The sequence below is a fragment of the Pogona vitticeps genome, chromosome 1 (assembly GCF_051106095.1).
Source record: "Pogona vitticeps strain Pit_001003342236 chromosome 1, PviZW2.1, whole genome shotgun sequence".
In the NCBI taxonomy this organism is placed as follows: domain Eukaryota; kingdom Metazoa; phylum Chordata; class Lepidosauria; order Squamata; family Agamidae; genus Pogona; species Pogona vitticeps.
Window position 1 is genome coordinate 331,001,516 of NC_135783.1, and position 18,960 is coordinate 331,020,475.

At 42.0% G+C, this 18,960-nt stretch overlaps 1 protein-coding gene across 3 annotated transcripts in view; it reads right to left on the bottom strand.

Annotated features, from left to right (window-relative positions):
• TC2N (tandem C2 domains, nuclear) overlaps positions 1-18,960 on the bottom strand; it is a 77,314-nt gene that overhangs the window by 9,916 nt on the left and 48,438 nt on the right. For 2 of the 3 annotated variants that reach the window (XM_020802235.3, XM_020802234.3), the window contains 4 exons: positions 15,515-15,606; positions 14,158-14,233; positions 9,361-9,461; positions 182-298 (listed from right to left, as the gene is read on the bottom strand). In XM_020802235.3, coding sequence (XP_020657894.3) covers positions 182-298; positions 9,361-9,461; positions 14,158-14,233; positions 15,515-15,606 — 386 coding nt within the window. The remainder of the gene's footprint in view (positions 1-181; positions 299-9,360; positions 9,462-14,157; positions 14,234-15,514; positions 15,607-18,960) is intronic. The other variant, XM_020802236.3, reaches the window with a different exon arrangement.

The window sequence follows — 18,960 nt, forward strand, 5'->3', positions numbered from 1 at the left end:
TGCTGCTTAATATTCATTGCCCATTGTTTTAATTCGGGACTCCAAGAACGTACTTCTTTTTCTTTCACAAACCTATGGCAAACCTATGGTGGAGCAGGTCTTTTACTGCTGGCCTGGGCCACCATTTCAGGCCAGAAAAAGTGCTGTTCTCCCTTTATAGAATTCTTATAATATGACTTACATTGGAAGCTTCTTTTGCTGAACACCTGAACTGTATTGGTTTGGGTAGTGTAAGGATTCCCTTGATAGAAATATAAGCATGTTCTCCAAAGTTAGATGACCAGCTCAGATCTTTGCACTGCAATGTTAAAAATAAATCTGAATTTATTTTTCAGCAACAGAACAATCTGATTTTCAAATTACATTTTCAGCGTTATGACCACAAGAAGCTCTGAAGGTACTATCAAAATACTTTTATCTGAAAAGAAAAAAAAAACCTGGAAAAGTGTTTTGGAGAAACAGGACAGTTATAAATGGAAGATGACATCGTCTGGATTCCCCATAAAAGTTCACGAATGAGGCAGTGTGGTTTTACAATAAACATCCTATCTGGAAGCACCCTAGTATTATCTGTGCTTCTGCTATAGAATGCAGTTTTCTGACCTCATAAAAACTTAAGCAAACTGAAGTCAGCTTTTCTAATCCATATTATTATCTCCAGCAAGAGTAAAATAGATGTTTTGCTGAAGACACCGTCTTGCAATGACGTTTCCAAAACGTCTGTGGAAATAGTCTCATTCCTACACCTCCATGAGAAGAGCACAGAAGGAATGAAGCTAGATTAATAGATTACCAAAATATAGAGTCATACCATATTTCTTAAAATATACTAGTAGAAGACCACATATACTATAGTCTATATAGTACATAGGCTATAGTCCCCAATAATGCATATGGAGGCACACAGTTCATAAACTATCCAGTAGTTTATGCAGTAGTTTATGATTAGAAATGGGCACAAATCATCAGTTTGGTGGTTTGTCCCAGTTCATTTACTGCTGCGACAGAACCCATAAGCAGCACTTGGAGGGGCAGGGAAGCTGGAATGCTGCCTCTAAATAGGCACCCGCTTGCAGGTGTGGGGCGCCGAACTGCCAAACACCTGGTGCAGCAGTAAACAAACCAGGACATCCCTATTTACAGTATCAGGTGTACTCTCTGTCATTGCCAGTTAGAAGGACCTTACACAACAGGAATAATAAAAAAGGAGGTTTCCTACCTGTAACTATAGTTCTTCGAGTGGTCCTCTGTGAATTCACACAAATGTTCTGCACCTGCATTGAATGTCTTGGAAGATTCTAGAGCTTAAAGACACATGATTAGTGGGACGTTCCCCCATGGAGCGCATGCTCTGCCTATCCAAGATTCCCCTCAGTTCCTGATAATTGTCCACCGGGTAGAAGATAAACTGTGATGGACAGAGGGGAGGATGGGTGGGATGTGTGAATTCAGAGGACTACTCAAAGAACTATGGTTACAGGTAGTTAACCTCCTTTTCTTCTTTGTGATCTCTGTGAATGCACACAAATGGGTGACTAGCAAGGTTCACTTACTGGATGGTGGGACATCATGGTAGGAAGGATGCCAAGACAGCTCTGCTAAATCCAGCATCACTCTGTGCTCTGACATCTAGACAGTAATGTGTGACAAAGGTCAATGGGGTAGACCATGTCACAGCACAGCAGATGTGAGGTATTTCAATCCCATGCTGGAAGGCAGTAGACATTGACAGCACTCTAGTAAAATGTGCCATTAGATGATCAGAAGATGACTTGCCTGATAACTCATAGGCCAAGGAGATGGTCTGGACAATCCATCTGGAAATAGATTGTGAGGAGGCTGGTGCTCCCTTGTGAGGACCATGGAAGCATAGAAAAAGTATATTTGTTTTCCTAAAAGCTTTGGTCCTGTTAATATAAAAGGCAAGAGAGTGTCTTACATCTAGTGAATGGAGCATGCACTCAAAAGGTGTTGATGGTGATGGGAAATTAATATGGAAGTCTGATACAATCTTGGGCAGGAAGGAGACATCAGAATATAATGTGACCTTATCTGTATGGAATTGAATGAAGGGTGGATCAGAGCGGAGGGAAGCAAGTTCACTGGCTCATTTGGCAGATGTTATTGCCACAAGGAAGGAAGTCTTCAAAGGTAACAACTTGAGATTTGAAGAAGCCATTGGTTCAAAAGGTGGACACATGAGAGTATTAAGGACAAGTTGCAAAGACCATTGAGGGATGACATCTTGGTGTGGTGGATGAGTATTATTGAGTCCTTTAAGAAACTTTTTAACAGTTGGGTGAGACAAAAATTTTGCTGATTTGGAGTTAGCCGGCTGATGTGCAACGATGGTGGTGAAATAGATTTTAAGGGTGGAATAAAATAGTCCAAAGTTAAACAAGTGAAGCAGAAAGGTAAGTAGTGTCTTCAAAGAAACAGGTATGACAGGTAAGTTATTTGCCTCAACAAAGGTGAGGAATGCTTTCCATTTATTTTCGTATGTTGGGTTGAAGGCTTTTGAGCTCGATCGAGGACATGTTTCAAGGTGGGTGTATCTTCCAAGCTGTCAGATTCAGCGATGTAATGTCTGGATGGTATACCATCCCAGATTCAGCGATGGAATGTCTGGATGGTAGACCATCCCGCCGTCCTGAGTCAGAAGGCCGGGAATCAGTATGAGTCGGAATGAGTCCATTGACATTGACCTGAGGTGAATGAACCACGGTTGCTTTGGCCACCAGGGAGCTAGGAGGATCGCGTTCGAGTGGAAGTGTTGAATTCGAATGATTGTTCTTTGAATAAGTGGTACTGTTGGGAAGAGTAATTCCTTGTCCCAGTCTATCATGAACACGTCTCTGATGGAATTGTTGTCTGCTCCAGCTCAAGAACAATAGATGCGGCACTTGATATTCATTCTTGAAGCAAAGATGTCGATGGTGGGCAAACCTCACCGATGACAGAGATGATCGAAGATGGAATCGTTCAGAGGCAACTCATGTGTTCTCGATGTTAGACGGCTGAGATGATCTGCAATGTAGTTCTCATCTGTGGAAATATGTACTGCTATTGGGAAGATGTGATGTTGGTAACACCATTCCCATAGCTCAATAGTGAGATATAGGAGGGACAAAGAGTGGGTGCCTCCTTGCTTGTTCACGTAGTATAGGGCCATGGTATTGTCCATGGTGAGCTGTACTACATGCCCCTTAATGAGTGGGAGGAAAGCGTGGAAAGCTCTGATAATCGCTAGAAGCTTATGACTGATATGTAGCAGTTTTTCTTGATTTGTCCATAGGCCGTGAATCTTGTATTGAAGGCAGTGTGCTCCCCAGCCGGATGGGCTGGCATCAGTGGTAACTTGCACCATTGGTTGGAAGAGCAGGAAGGATCGCGCTACAAGTAGGTTCAACAGAGATGTCCACCAGGTGAGTTGTCGGGCTAATTCCAGTGTTACTGTCAGTCTCATAAATGGATGGTCTGTCATCGGATTGAATAGTGACAGGTACCAGTACTGGAGTGATCTCATTTTGAGTCGAGCATGTTGAATTACTGAGGTCGCAGATGCCATGAGCCTGAGAAGATGTTGGATGTGATGGGCCGGTATGGAAGCTAGAGGTTGGAAGGGTTGAATGGCGTTCTTTAATTTTGTGATTCTTTCTTGTGGGAGAAATGCTCTGGCTTGCAGGGAGTTGAAAAGGGCTCCGTTGTAAGTAACCTTTTGGACTGGTTCGAGGCGCGATTTTATGAAGTTTACTTTGAAGTGTGTTGAGTGTAATGGTTGTGGCTCTGATGTTGTTGTGATAGGATGTCAAGACTATCAGCCAGTCATCTATGTAGGGAAAGATGTTTATGCCCTGAAACTGAAGATGTGCAGCAACTGATGCCATGCACTTCGTGAAGGTCCTTGGTGCCGTGGATAGACAGAATGGGAGAGAACAGAATTGGTATGTGATGTCGTTGAACCGGAACCACAGAAATTTGTGATGACGCGGGTGAATCAAGATGTAGAAATAGGCATCCTGGAGGTCAATCACGACAAACCAGTCTCCCTGCAAAAGTAGAGGAATAATAGTTTCTAAAGTTAACATTCTGAATTCTCACGGTCCGATGAATTTGTTGTGGTGCCTGAGATCAAAGATGGGACGGAGTGCTCCGTCTTTTTTAGGGACTGTAAAATATCTTGAAGAGAAACCATTATGCAGGTCAGATGAAGGAACTGTGATTATGGCCCTTTTTAGATGAAGTGAAGAGACTTCTTCTTGAAGAAGTATGGAGTATGGGGTAGATTTAACTTTTGCAGTCGGTGGAAGGGACTGAAACTCTATAAAGTAACCGTATTTGATAATAAAGAGAATCCACTGGTCATTAGTTATAGCTTGCCACGGACGAAAAAATGGGTTTAACCTAGTCTGGAATCAATGTTGAAAGTCAGTTACTGGTAGTTGCAGATCATGGCTATTGCTTACCCTTTTTCTGAGGTCAACAAAAGGGCTGGTGTCATTGTGACTGCTGTTGGTTTCGAAAGGAGGACGATACCGGAGGTGAGGGACCTTTAAATGATTTGTCTGCTGACTGAGGTTTATACTGTTGGTAAGGCTGAAACCGTTGATATGGTTGAAGTTGAAAGGATTGTTGATAAAACTGGTGCTGACGATGTTGAGGATGTTGGTATTTGAATGGTTGCTGAGCAGAGTAGGATCGTGCTGTTTTTCTTATCTTGTGAAGATTCTCCATGACTTAATCGGTTTTCTGACTGAAAAGTCCAGTGCCATCGAACGGCAGATCTTCTATTCTGGATTTTGCATCGTCAGAGGCCAGTAGACCTGAGCCATGGATGTCGACGTAAAGCTATGGAGGTGGCTAAGGATTTCAATGCCACATCTGCTGTAGGATGGGCTGTGATCCTTTGCTGCTTAGCTACTGTTGTGGCCTCAGTATGGATGTTAATGGCCTCAGATTTGACAGATTCAGGAGCCGATTCCAGTATGGGGGGATCTTATTCCACAACTGGCGCTGGTAAGCTCCCACTGCCGCTTGGTAATTTGTGACTCACAGAATGAATGATATGAGGAAGTAAATTCTCCTGCTGATTATATCGAGCTTTCAGCCTTCCCTGTTGGTTGGAGCAACTGAAAATTTGTTTCGGGTTCTAGACTGATTAGACTCCACTATTATAGAATTGGGTGTAGGATGCTTTGTAAGAAAACCGGTGTCAGGTCCATGTGTTTTGTAATGATTCTGTCCTTCTCGAGATTTGCAGAGAAGATGGAGGTTTATCCCACGATTCCTTAATCAGTTCTAACATGGCTGAGATGAAAGTAAGGCTGAGTGGTGGAGTTTTTTCCTGATTAATGCCATCGCAAATCAAATCAGTTTTGGATGGTGGTGGTTCTTCGATGTCTAATTGGAGTAATTTGGCCATTCTTGAAATCAATTGGGAATAAGAGGTAAAGTCTTCAGACGGGGGATGGAGTGTGGTTTTCATAAACATCAGAAGTGGGTGTAGGAAGATTAGATGGTGATTCCTGTGAAGATTCTGATTCAAGTTCCTGGATGGAAGATGATGATATAGATGGTGATAGATCCCTGGGTCTTGGTAGTGAAGGTCTTGCAGATGAAGTTGAAGGGGAGGGTATGAGAGGCCTCTTTCTGGTTCAGCTGGGGGATGGGGACCTGTGTATGTAGTGGTGATCTGTAGCGATTGTTTGGAGGACTGCTTTGAACATTTAGAATGAGAACAGTGGGCAGTCGGAATCGAGCGCTTCAAGGTTGGTTTAGCTGGAACCGGAGCTGCAAGATAAGTGGCTATAGACTGCTGTGATCAGTGTTGATGTTGTGGAGAAGGAGACGGTGATGGTGAATAACGAGGCTGATATGGCAAAGTATATCTGACACGTTTTGGTTTGTCATAATAAAATTGATCCTGAGGTTCTAGTAAGTAAGGATCGTAATGATGGTATCTCTCCCTCCGTTCATCACAAGAATGATACCAAGGATATTGGGGATAGTAGTAATATTCCCGGTATGGTGGCATGTACCGAGGAGGTGAGATATGTTCGCATATCGAGGTGAATGGTGCAATGACTCAGAGCCCGACAGCTCTATTGCAATTGCCCGCCTTGATGAAGGGCTAAAATGGGCCAAGATCTGGCTGGATTGCATGTCATCCATAGAAAGGCTGGTATGAGGCGACACGCTACCGGTCAAAACTGGACCTTGGGCTGATGGTAATTGCAGCTCTTCCCTCTCTGATGCGGACCCTGGAGCATCTCTGGAAGACTCTTCCATGAAAGGAGACAGCAAATTTGGTTGTGGAGGGTCGATGTGGATAGACTTGACCCATTTTGCCTTTTTAGAAGTTGTTTTGTCTTTTTTCTTTTTAGACACTCGAGCCAAATGCTTGAGCCGAAGCCTTCAGCATCGATGTCGACTTCGATTTCGAAACTGATTTGGTTTTGTTAGACTTCTCCTTAGGGTGTGGAGAAGGGGTCACAGAGCTGGGAGCAGGCTGAGATGAAATTTGCTGCTCTACTGGAGGCTCTGGGGACTGTGTTGTCTCCATTGAAGCCATGGGAGGGTTAAGAGACTTCTCCCATAGGTAAGATCTGAGTCTCTGGAGCCTAAGTCTGAGAGCTGGCTTCGTTAGTCTCTTACACACCGCACAAGAGTGGATGGGATGTTGTTCACCCAAGCAAAATAAACAGCAGTCATGTCTGTCTGTTAAAGTTATTTTATTCAAACACACAATGCACCACTTAAATGAGCCTGGTGAGGCCATAAAGAGCAGGGGGGAAAAGGAAAAAATGGCTGGGGGGGGGACGGGAAGCGAAAATATGGCTAGAGAAAAATAGAACAAACCTACAGGGGAATGTTGATTCAATGATTGGAAATAAAAGAGGTAGATTTGAATGACAGATAATTTAAAGTAGAATAGATCTAACTGACCATCGCTCAATTCTTCCAAAAGACGTCTAAACGACATGGTGGAAAAAAGGAACTGAGGGGAATCTAGGATGGGCGGAGCATGCGCTCCACGGGGGACGTCTCACTAATCATGTGTCTTTAACTCTGCATGCACAGAGCGACCTATTTGTGTGTATTCACAGAGACGAAGAAATGAAGAACTCATGAATATTCAAAACTGACAGGCATGAAATAAGCGAACCATTACTATAATTCAGGTGAAAGCCCTTTTCCTGTGTTATTTTCTCTAACACCACTATCATATATGTGCCAGTATCCTGTTCACTGCACATGTAGTATTAGGCTTTGCTTATGGAGCTCCTGCAGTCTCTAGCTTGCCACAGCATAAGCTAGAGATGTCCCCATGTTTTCAGAAGCACCTGCACTGCTGCTAGATACTTCTTTGTGCCAGCTTTAGAAATGCTCCACTACACATGTTACAGAGCGCTGCAGGCATTGTACAGGGGAATATGATTGTGACAGCAAATTAATCATACAATCCTATGCCTATATATTTAGAAATAAGACCTGTTCAGTGCAACAGATATTACTGCTAGGTAAGTGCTTTACAGTACCACACCAGGGATGGAAAAAAGCACTGCAGCTCTAGTAACTCCTCTAGTAATTTCTGCATTTTAAGTTATTTCATCATAACTTTTTCTACTGCATAATAACCTCCTGTATATGTTTGTTTATCCCTGCTTCTGTCTGTCTTGGTCTATGCCTTCATTCCCAGGAAGGGGATACAGGACAAATAAATCAATAAGTAGGTTATGCTGTGGACGAAAACATCTAGACAGTCTCAGTTGCCAACCTCAGAGTAAGTGATTGGAAAAAAGTTGTCTCTCAGGTGGATGATTTTTATGTAGATAAAATATTGACGTACTATGGTTTCTGAGCTGCCCAAGTTTTGGCACGCCATTGCACCTCCCACCATACCTATTAGCAAGTGAACTATGCTCAGTTATTGGCATCCTGTGAAGCTGATCAGGGAGGAAGAGCCTGACTGGGTTACAATGCTTCTGGTGGAAGGACCAGGAGAGGAACTGCCCAATACACATAAGGGACACATAAAAATGTTGCATGAGATGAGACTCAGAAGAGGGTGATCCTTGGGTATAAAAGATTAGGAGGTGATGGGGAAAGCGGCAAGCAGGTCCTGTTGAAAATGGATTGCAACCTGACCACCTCCTGGGGCAAGTGGACGGCATCTTTGTTGATCTCCCTGGTCACCAGGCTCCATGGACTGTGCTGGATTATCTACTAGCCAAAGACGTATGGAAGACAACTGGCTCATCCTGACCCAGGAAAGGAGCTAGTGGCATATGTTCCAGGCTGGGTGGTTTTGCCACCAAGAGGAGTGAATTAAATAAATAAATAAATGAATGAATGAATGAATGAATGAATGAATGAATGAATGAATGAATGAATGAATGAATGAATGAATGAATGAATGAATGAATGAATGAATGAATGAATAACCTTTTAACTGCAGAGCTGGAAGGGACCCTATGGATCATGCAAGTGTAGTCAGGGAGAATCAACTGAGAATGAGGGCTAGGTATGGCTTAAAGAAGGACAAGTGGAACTACTTCCAGACCTGCTTCTATAGATTTGGGAAGACCCGGGATTGGACCAAAGGCCCAGAGACTGAACGTGTGAGCTTCCACGATGGAATGAGACGAGACATCAATTGTTCAGCTCCTGTGTCGCCTGCAACAGTGTTGTGATTCCCCCACCCACCCACCGAGGATTTGGGAGATCTCATGGATACATTGTAAAATTTATGGTAAAAATAAAATTAAAATTTCACAAAAACTGGGGTAGAATAATGCACTGAAAGCTTTTATAGTACTTATGACAGACTGAATAGATTTTCACAATTTTATTTTATAGAAAATAGCAATTTAATTTATACTGTAGTTTTTATTCTCTCCCCCGCCCCCTGTTCTGCAAATCTGGGATCTTTATTTAACATCAAGTAGATCACTCTTGAGTGAATGCTGGCTGATGAGCATACAATATAGAGAGGTGGAAAATGTACAGTGGGAACAACATGTCTGTGTTACGAATTCAACAGGAAGATAATACCTACTGACCTCTGAACAACGGCTCTTTGGTTGTTGTGGGTTTTTCGGACTCTTTGGCCGTGTTCTGAAGGTTGTTCTTCCTAACATTTCACCAGTCTCTGTGGCTGTCATCTTCAGAGGACAGCACTCTGTGGGCTCTGGAGGAACTACTGTGAGACGAGGGCTCTTTCCTCGTCTCACAGTAGTTCCTGCTTTTCAATAAAGTGGATTGTGCTTAATCAGCTAAAGCACTGCTCCACATTCCTTATATCAGCAATTCAAGACCCACTGTGGGCTCTATTACTGAGATATCATTAGGCATACATACTTGTAGGATGGTGATCCAGATCTGTTCCACTGGCGAAAGATAGCACACTTTCACATTAAGCTTTCCAAATTCTCTTTCGTCACCCGATAATGTAATTGTATCTGAGGATAAATCCAACAAATCTTTCAGAAATTTTTTCAAAGACTACAAAAGTATTGTTCAGTTCAATTTTCCAGGGTTATTTTAAAGATCAGTCACATTAAGCTTTCCAAATTCTCTTTCGTCACCCGATAATGTAATTGTATCTGAGGATAAATCCAACAAATCTTTTAGAAATTTTTTCAAAGACTACAAAATATTGTTCAGTTCAATTTTCCAGGGTTATTTTAAAGATCAGTCTCATTACGTTTGTATTTCTGCCTGTAACTCATCACACTTGTTATTGCCAGGAATTGTGTAATTTTCATCGACAAAGAAATACAAGCATTTGAACCAAGAATTCTTTTTGTCAACATTTCAACTATTTGTGATTAAATCCACAAAGAATATAAATGAAGCATGGAAGGGTTCTCAAAATCATATGAACAAGACACTAAATTGCCAACTTTTTCCTTTGGCAGAATATTTAGCCTTCAATATCCACACCAGTGAGACAAAACAACTTCACCACTGTTGCTTCTCCATGCCAATAAAATGTTATGGCGATAGGCACTGGGCATCTGCCAGAAATTTAATATCCTCTGCTTTAGTTCTGAAGGAATGAATCCCTCCCACTCGCCACTTTATCCACAGCAGAAGTGGGTAACATGGATTTCCAATATTGTTGGACTGCAGCTCTCATCAGCTTTAGCCAGCATAACCAATAGTAAGATTTGTGGGAAACTGCTCTCGGACAATATCTTTAGGGTCACTTCTCCACTCCTGATGTACAGGGAAATTCTCTGTCTCACAGGCACAGTCAACCAATTTCACTCCTGTGAAATTCTTCCTTTCAACAGTAAATGACAAATTGGAAACAAAATGCTTTCAAGAACATGTGGCACCCTAAATGCCACTGACAATATATAATATAGGTTAGGACCCAAGATTCATGCTAAGAATAGATGTATTTACAAGTCAGCAAATTGTATTGTTTACATAATGCTGACAATAAAACTAAACCAAAGCAATTTTATTCATTCTTTCCTCCTAAGACAAGACAGCATCTCTTCTTTACTGAATTAAGAAAAGAGATGCTTGCCTAGCTAGTCACCACGTTTCCAAGAGTGAGGGTGTGATTTGATGGTCCAGTTATCCCAGCCTGGAAAGGTCTAGGTCATGCTAAACAAGGTTGGTTTGAGGTATGGTGTGTCATTTGGGGTGATCCTTACATTCACATGCAATGATTGACCACTTTACCTTGTTCATCATGATCTTGACTAACCTTCTTTACTTTTAAAGCAAAAGAAAACAAACAAAAATATCCCCCTCCTTTCTTCTTCATGCTCTGCCTAATCCACTTAAAGATTTTGAGAAATGTAAAGCTTCCTTGTCACTTGCCTGTGAAGGGGAAGGAAAAGGTAGTTTTCCATTTCTTCGAAAGAGCTTTTTTAAAAGCATTGCTGAGACATTAGCAACAAACAAACCCAAAAAACCAGTAGACTCTGACAAGGACACAAACAATGAGGGTAGGCATCAAACAGGGGCAGGCTGGTTTGCAATGGCCATGTACATAGTGTGGTCACCGGGAAACAGAGCAAACCAGCTTGTCCCCAATCAAGAACAAACTGGGACAGCTGCCAATCTGATCACGCCCTGCCTTGATTTGCTGCAGGTTGAACATTCCTAGACTTTTTTCAAGCATATTATTTTCTAATCTGTTCCCTCTGTCTTTCCCAATACATGGCGTCCATCTTGCTTAGTTCCTTTCCAACCCTTTATTAGGCTACTCTGCTTCCAACTTTGTCCTTTTCTGTTGTGTTCCACTCAAATTGAGTATCAGCTCCTCTTGAAAGCCTGAACAGTCTATGCTTAGAGCAAAATGAAACAATTAGAAAGCCCATACAATACAGCCATTCATGAACTGCAGCAAATTATGCTGCAGTAGTTAATGTATATATCCAAAGTATGTTTCCACAAAATGGACTGTTTCTGTGTGGAAAACTATAATGTCAGGAAACAGCTTTGCTAAGTATCTTCTACTAACAACATATAAGCTTTCCAATTACGGTAGGAGTTGGGGTTTGTTTCACACAAAGGAAGAGTTACCTATGTTGCGCTGTTCAATCCACAGCAAGTATCAAGTAGTAGTTGTTGTTTAGTCGTTTAGTCATGTTCCAACTCTTTGTGACCCCATGACCAGAGCACACCAGGCCCTCCTGTCTTCCACTGCCTCCCAGAGTTGGGTCAAATTCATGTTGGTAGCTTCGATGACACTGTCCAAGCATCTCATCCTCTGTTGTCCTCTTCTCCTCTTGCCCTCACACTTTCCCAACATCAGGGTCTTTTCCAGGGAGTCTTCTCTTCTCATGAGATGGCCAAAGTACTGGAGCCTCAGCTTCAGGATCTGTCCTTCCAGTGAGCACTCAGGGTTGATTTCCTTTAGAACGGATAGGTTTATTCTCTTTGCAGCCCAGGGGACTCTCAAGAGTCTCCTCCAGCACCACAATTCAAAAGTATCAATTCTTCGGCAATTAGCTTTCTTTATGGTCCAGCTCTCACTTCCGTACATCACTACAGGAAAAACCCTAGCTTTATGCAGACCTTTGTCAGCAAGGTGATGTCTCTGCTTTTTAAGACGCTGTCAGGTTTTGTCATCGCTTTCCTCCCAAGAAGCAGGCGTCTTTTAATTTTGTGCCTGCTGTCTCCATCTGCAGTGATCATGGAGCCCTGGAAAGTAAAATATGTCACTTCCTCCATATCTTCCCCTTCTATTTCCCAGGAGATGATGGGACCAGTGGCCATGATCTTAGTATTTCTGATGTTGAGCTTCAGATGGTTTTTACCGCTCTCCTCTTTCAGGCTCATTAAGAGGTTATTTAATTCTTCCTCACTTTCTGCCATTTAAGTGGTATCATCTGCATATCGAAGGTTGTTGATATTTCTTCTGGCAATCTTAATTCTGGCTTGGGATTCCTCCAGTCAGGCACTCCCATTTCTTTAAGAACTTACCATAGTTTGTTGTGGTCCACACAGTCAAAGGCTTTTGTGTAGTCAATGAACCAGAAGTAGATGTTTTTCTGGAACTCTCTGGCTTTCTCCATAATCCAGTGCATGTTAGCAATTTCGTCTCTAGTTCCTCTGCCCCTTTGAAATCCACCTTGTACATCTGGGAGTTCTCGGTCCATATACTGCTGAAGCCTACCTTATAGGATTTTGAGCATAACTTTGCTAGCATGTGAAATGAGTGCACTTGTACTCATTGGAGCATTCTTTGGCACTGCCTTTCTTTGGGATTGGGATTGGGATGTAGACTGATCTTTTCCAATCCTCTGGCCACTGCTGAGTTTTCGAAACTTGCTGGCATATTAAGTGTAGCACCTTAACAGTATCATATTTTAAGATTTTAAATAGTTCAGCTGGAATACCATCACCTCCACTGGCCTTGTTGTTAGCCATGCTTTCTAAGGCCCACTTGACTTCGCTCTCCAGGATGTCTGGCTCAAGGTCAGCAACCACACTATCTGGGTTATCCGGGACATCCAGATCTTCCTGGTATAATTTCTCTGTGTATTCTTGCCACCTCCTCTTCATGTCTTCTGCTTCTGTGAGGTCCCTACCATTTTTGTCCTTTATCATGTCCATCTTTGCACAAAATGTTCTTTTAATATCTCCTATTTTCTTGAACAGATCTCTAGTTTTTCCCTTTCTATTATTTTCCTCTATTTCTTTTCACTGTTCATTTAAGAAGTCCCTCTTGTCCAGGTGGATCGCGTTTAGTCAGAACTCTCCACTATGACCTGTCTGTCTTGGGTGTCCCTGCACGACATAGCTCATAGCTTCTCTGAATTACTCAAGCCCCTTCACCATGACAAGGAAGCAATTTGTGAAGGGGATGCCAGTAAATGCAATATATGTTATTTGAACTGGTTGTTATATTTTATGGGGATAAATCAAATTGCTATTCAGTACATTCTCTGATCTATGTCTACCTTTTTAAGTGGATTCTCAATACTACTAGAATGACAAGCACCCCTATTTGAAAGTAAGGTAAAAATAAGGAGTGCATAAAATAAATTAAACCAAGCATATTTGTTTCTCAGTGTTTTGGCTGGAAACTACTAACTCAAATTATACTTCAGTCAAATACGCACATTGCATTGATAGGACACATGTTTTAGGAGACAGCTTAATCTTAAAGATCAAAGGTTTCCCCACTCTTCTTTCACAATATTATTTTTCGGAAATTTAAGCCTGACACAATAGCCAATATATACTCTATATTCCCAACGTCTTCATAGCTATTACAAATTTCAAAAGGGGCAATTAGAGACGCACAATGATTGCTTTGACAAAAAAAAATGTGAAAACATAGTTTAGGGACTATTGTGGCCACTGTTTTGAAAAAACTCCAAGGTGATTCTGGATAAAGCTCGAGAAAATTACTGTTTGGAACTACAATTCTCAGAATACCAAGCTGAAGGACTCTAAGAACGATAGTCTAAAGACGATTTGCTTCTGGAGTTCCTAAACCAATCCCCAAAAAAAAATTAATGCTCAAGACTGAATTGTCATAACTCTGCAGATATAGAAATTCCTTCCAAAAATGCTTCTGTAAGCAGCCCTTAATGATCTATACTTCTGGTAATAAAATGACATTTGTTTTCATGTCAGTAACTTCATGCATTCAAAACAAAGCAAGCAAACAGCATTCATTACCTAAACTCCTGTTACTACCTTGTGAGTCATTCCTAGAGGAAGTGCTGCTTTGAACACTGGAGACTGAGTCATATCTCTGTAAGCACAAAAAGAATGTCTGATTAATCAACATCAATGAAGAACAGATTCTCTGGGAACCAAGCAGCAGAATCTGCTGGAGTGCAGTTTTTCACAGCTGCAGCATACAACAATATTCATCTAATTTCTTACCATGTTGCTTCCAGAAATTTCCACAACAGTTTGTGGAAATTCCTTGGAACCAAAAAGACACATAAAGAGGAAAGGAACTCAGGACGTGCCCAGAGGAAGGTGTAACTTTTCTATTTCTGTTATCAGTAATGTCATGAATCACAGAAGTAGCTTTGTTTAGCTTAACAAGGAAAACTACAGGATATATTGTAGCATACATGAACTACAGCTGCACAGGATCTCCATCCAATCCTTAATTTCACTTCAAGGCCTGATTTGATATGAGGCCCCTATTTGGATTTCTGAATCTTCAGAACTCCCATTTACATAAATGGAACCACTCAAATAGTTATAATGTTTAGATTTTTCACAAATCATCATGAATCAAAATAGATTCTTTTTTTCTTTCTTGAGCACCTACCTACCCTTGCCTCCTTCACTGCTCTCTCCATATAAATAATCTGAAGAGGAGGCTCCTGCCTTTTTGCAGGCTCTACATGTGAACATTGTAGCAGAAAAGTCACACAAAATACACATGGAACACATGGAACAGAATCAAAAAAGAGGGAACATTAATTTCAAACTGTAATTCATTAGTCAGAGAGAATTCCTAATAGAGATTGTATTTCTGGGAATGCAAATACAAAGTGTGGCACCCTTCCCTCCCCTCAGAACCAGCCTGGTCCACTAACGAGGCTCCACACAGCACATATGTCCGTCAGCGGCAACACTGTGTCAATCGCGAAAGTAGCCTGCTCAGCTCTGCCCCACCTCTCCGAACAGCCGACCACTCCGGCGAGGAGGCAGGATGCCGAATCTCCCTGCTCAGCTCTTCATCTGTGCAGGAAGGTGGGACAGAGCTGGTTGGACCTGTGCACACTGTACAGAGCCTTGTGAGTGGACCGGGCAGGTTCTGGGGGATGGAATGGACCCCTGCGGCACCTGTGGTGCTGCATTTTGTATTCATATCCTCAGGGATACGAATACAAAGCTCCCATCTCTAATTCTTAACATTGTTTGACATTGTAGACATAGTGTTCAACTAAAACTGCACAGGAAAACAACACTTTTATGCTTCTTTGAAACTCTGCAAGTAGGGTCATCCTGTACTCTTTGCATGGAAGGATATTCATTAAAAATAATCTTACAAAGAAGAAAAAGAATGTACCTGCATATATCGGTGAGGTGGACTTGTGAGATCAAACATAGAATGACTCAGAGATGATGAGCCTGGCAAAGTGCTACTCCTTAAATCACAAACTGAAAAGCAAAATGTAAGGAACCTTGTTGAAATACCATGAACACAGCAGGTAATTGTCTGTCTGTCTGTCTGCCTGTCTATCTATTTTATATCATGACTTTGCCTTTGCATGAACTAAGTAGCTTACATTAACAGCCTGGCAAAGACCAAATTTTGAGACCATATTCAGAAGCAAGTGAAAACTAGCGTCTCATCTTGTGGATAGGCAGAAACATATCAAGTTCATGTGTGCAACTGAGGATCAACTGCAGATCAGAGCAGCTTAGAATGTGCCATAATTCTGTGTACTCCTTTCATTATGTGAATGAGGTCCACATATATGTTTTTCACGTTCTTTTGCCTGATTCCCACTCATTTCCCACTGGGATACATCTGCAGAAAAAAAGACTACCTTCTTTTGTCGCATGTTTCAGCCAAGCTATGCCTTCCCGGAGGCTGTATCATGAGATTATTTTCAGTTCTTTTTTGAGGAAATGCTGGCTGCTCTTACAGATAAAATATTATGGCATCTGTTATATGTCCTTTTTTCTATAAAAAAAATCAATCCTAACTTTTTCCAGAAAATCTTAGTTCTCTTTTTCTTCTACCTTCCCTTTAACTGCAACCCTACAGCATTTCACCTATGACAGACAGGAAAAACTCAAATATTACTGGATGTTAAAAGAACCTTTGAAAATCCGTATTTATTAATTACTAAAGGCTTGTGTGAAAGCTAAAATTACTAATCCTTTAGTGTAATTGTCAATTTCATTAGCTTGACAGTAGGACACTGGTCTATGCCTGAAGTAAAATACACATGGGGGGGATTGCTGTAGAATGGGGACGGAATAATTCCAGACTCCTTCATGGATTGCTGCCTTGTCGTGGCGAAGGGGCTTGAGTAACTCAGAGAAGCTATGGGCTATGCCGTGCAGGGACACCCAAGACGGACAGGTCATAGTGGAGAGTTCCGACTAAACGCAATCCACCTGGAGTAGGAAATGGCAAGCCACTCCAGTATCTTTGCCAAGAACGCCCCATGATCAGAAACAAAAGGCTAAAAGATATGACGCTGGAAGATGGGCCCCTCAGGTCGGAAAGCGTCCAACATGCTACTGAGGAAGAGTGGAGGACAAGTACAAGTAGCTCCAGAGCTAATGAAGTGGTTGGGCCAAAGCCGAAAGGACGCTCAGCTGTGGACGTGCCTGGAAGTGAAAGGAAAATCCAATGCTGCAAAGAAGAATACTGCATAGGAACCTGGAATGTAAAATCTATGAACGTTGGGAAGCTGGAGGTGGTCAAACAGGAGATGGCAAGAATAAACATCGACATCCTGGGCATCAGTGAACTAAAATGGACAGGAATGGGCGAATTCAGCTCAGATGATTATCATATCTACTATTGTGGGCAAGAATCCCGTAGAAGGAATGGAGTAGCCCTCATAGTCAACAAAAGAGTGGGAAAAGCTGTAATGGGATACAATCTCAAAAATGATAGAATGATGTCAATACGAATCCAAGGCAGACCATTCAACATCACAATAATCCAAGTTTATGCACCAACCAGCATTGCTGAGGAGACTGAAATTGAACAATTCTATGAAGATTTACAACACCTTCTAGAACTGACACCAAAGAAAGATGTTCTTCTCATTCTAGGGGACTGGAATGCTAAAGTAGGGAGCCAAGAGATAAAAGGAACAACAGGGAAGTTTGGCCTTGGAGTTCAGAACGAAGCAGGACAAAGGCTAATAGAGTTTTGTCAAGAGAATAAGCTGGTCATCACAAACACTCTTTTCCAACAACACAAGAGGCGACTCTATACATGGAAATCACCAGATGGGCAATATCGAAATCAGATTGATTATATTCTCTGCAGCCAAAGATGGAGAAGCTCTATACAGTCAGCAAAAACAAGACCTGGAGCTGACTGCGGTTCTGATCATCAGCTTCTCATAGCAAAATTCAAGCTTAGACTGAAGAGATTAGGAAAAACCACTGGGCCACTCAGGTATAATCTAAACCAAATCCCTTATGAATACACAGTGGAAGTAAAGAACAGATTTAAGGAACTAGATTTGGTGGACAGAGTGCCTGAAGAACTTTGGATAGAGGCTCGTAACATTGTCCAGGAGGCAGCAACGAAAACCATCCCAAAGAAAAGGAAATGCAAGAAAGCAAAGTGGCTGTCCAACGAGGCCTTAGAAATAGCAGAGAGGAGAAGGGAAGCAAAATGCAAGGGAGATAGGGAAAGTTACAGAAACTTGAATGCAGACTTCCAAAGAATAGCAAGGAGAGACAAGAGGGCCTTCTTAAATGAACAATGCAAAGAAATAGAGGAAGATAACAGAAAAGGAAAGACCAGAGATCTGTTCAGGAAAATTGGACATATTAGAGGAACATTTTGCGCAAAGATGAACATGATAAAAGACAAAAATGGAAGGGACCTAACAGAAGCAGAAGACGTCAAGAAGAGGTGGGAAGAATACACAGAGGAATTATATCAGAAAGATTTGGATATCCCGGACAACCCAGACAATGTAGTTGCTGACCTTGAGCCGGACATCCTGGAGAGCGAAGTCAAGTGGGCCTTAGAAAGCCTGGCTAACAACAAGGCCAGTGGAGGTGATGGCATTCCAGTTGAACTATTTAAAATCTTGAAAGATGATGCTGTTAAGGTGCTACATTCAATATGCCAGCAAGTTTGGAAAACTCAACAGTGGCCAGAGGATTGGAAAAGATCAGTCTACATCCCAATCCCAAAGAAAGGCAGTGCCAAAGAATGCTCCAACTACCGTACAATTGCACTCATTTCGCACGCTAGCAAGGTTATGCTCAAAATCCTACAAGGTAGGCTTCAGCAGTATGTGGACCGAGAACTCCCAGAAGTACAAGCTGGATTCCGAAGAGGCAGAGGAACTCGAGACCAAATTGCTAACTTGCGCTGGATTATGGAGAAAGCCAGAGAGTTCCAGAAAAATATCTACTTCTGCTTCATTGACTATGCGAAAGCCTTTGACTGTGTGGACCACAGCAAACTATGGCAAGTTCTTAAAGAAATGGGAGTGCCTGACCACTTTATCTGTCTCCTGAGAAACCTATATGTGGGACAGGAAGCAACAGTTAGAACTGGTCATGGAACAACTGAGTGGTTCAAAATTGGGAAAGGAGTACGGCAAGGCTGTATATTGTCCCCCAGCTTGTTTAACTTATATGCAGAATACATCATGCGGAAAGCTGGACTGGAAGAAACCCAAGCCGGAATTAAGATTGCCGGAAGAAATATCAACAACCTCCGATATGCAGATGATACCACTCTGATGGCAGAAAGTGAGGAGGAATTAAAGAACCTTGTAATGAGAGTGAAAGAGGAGA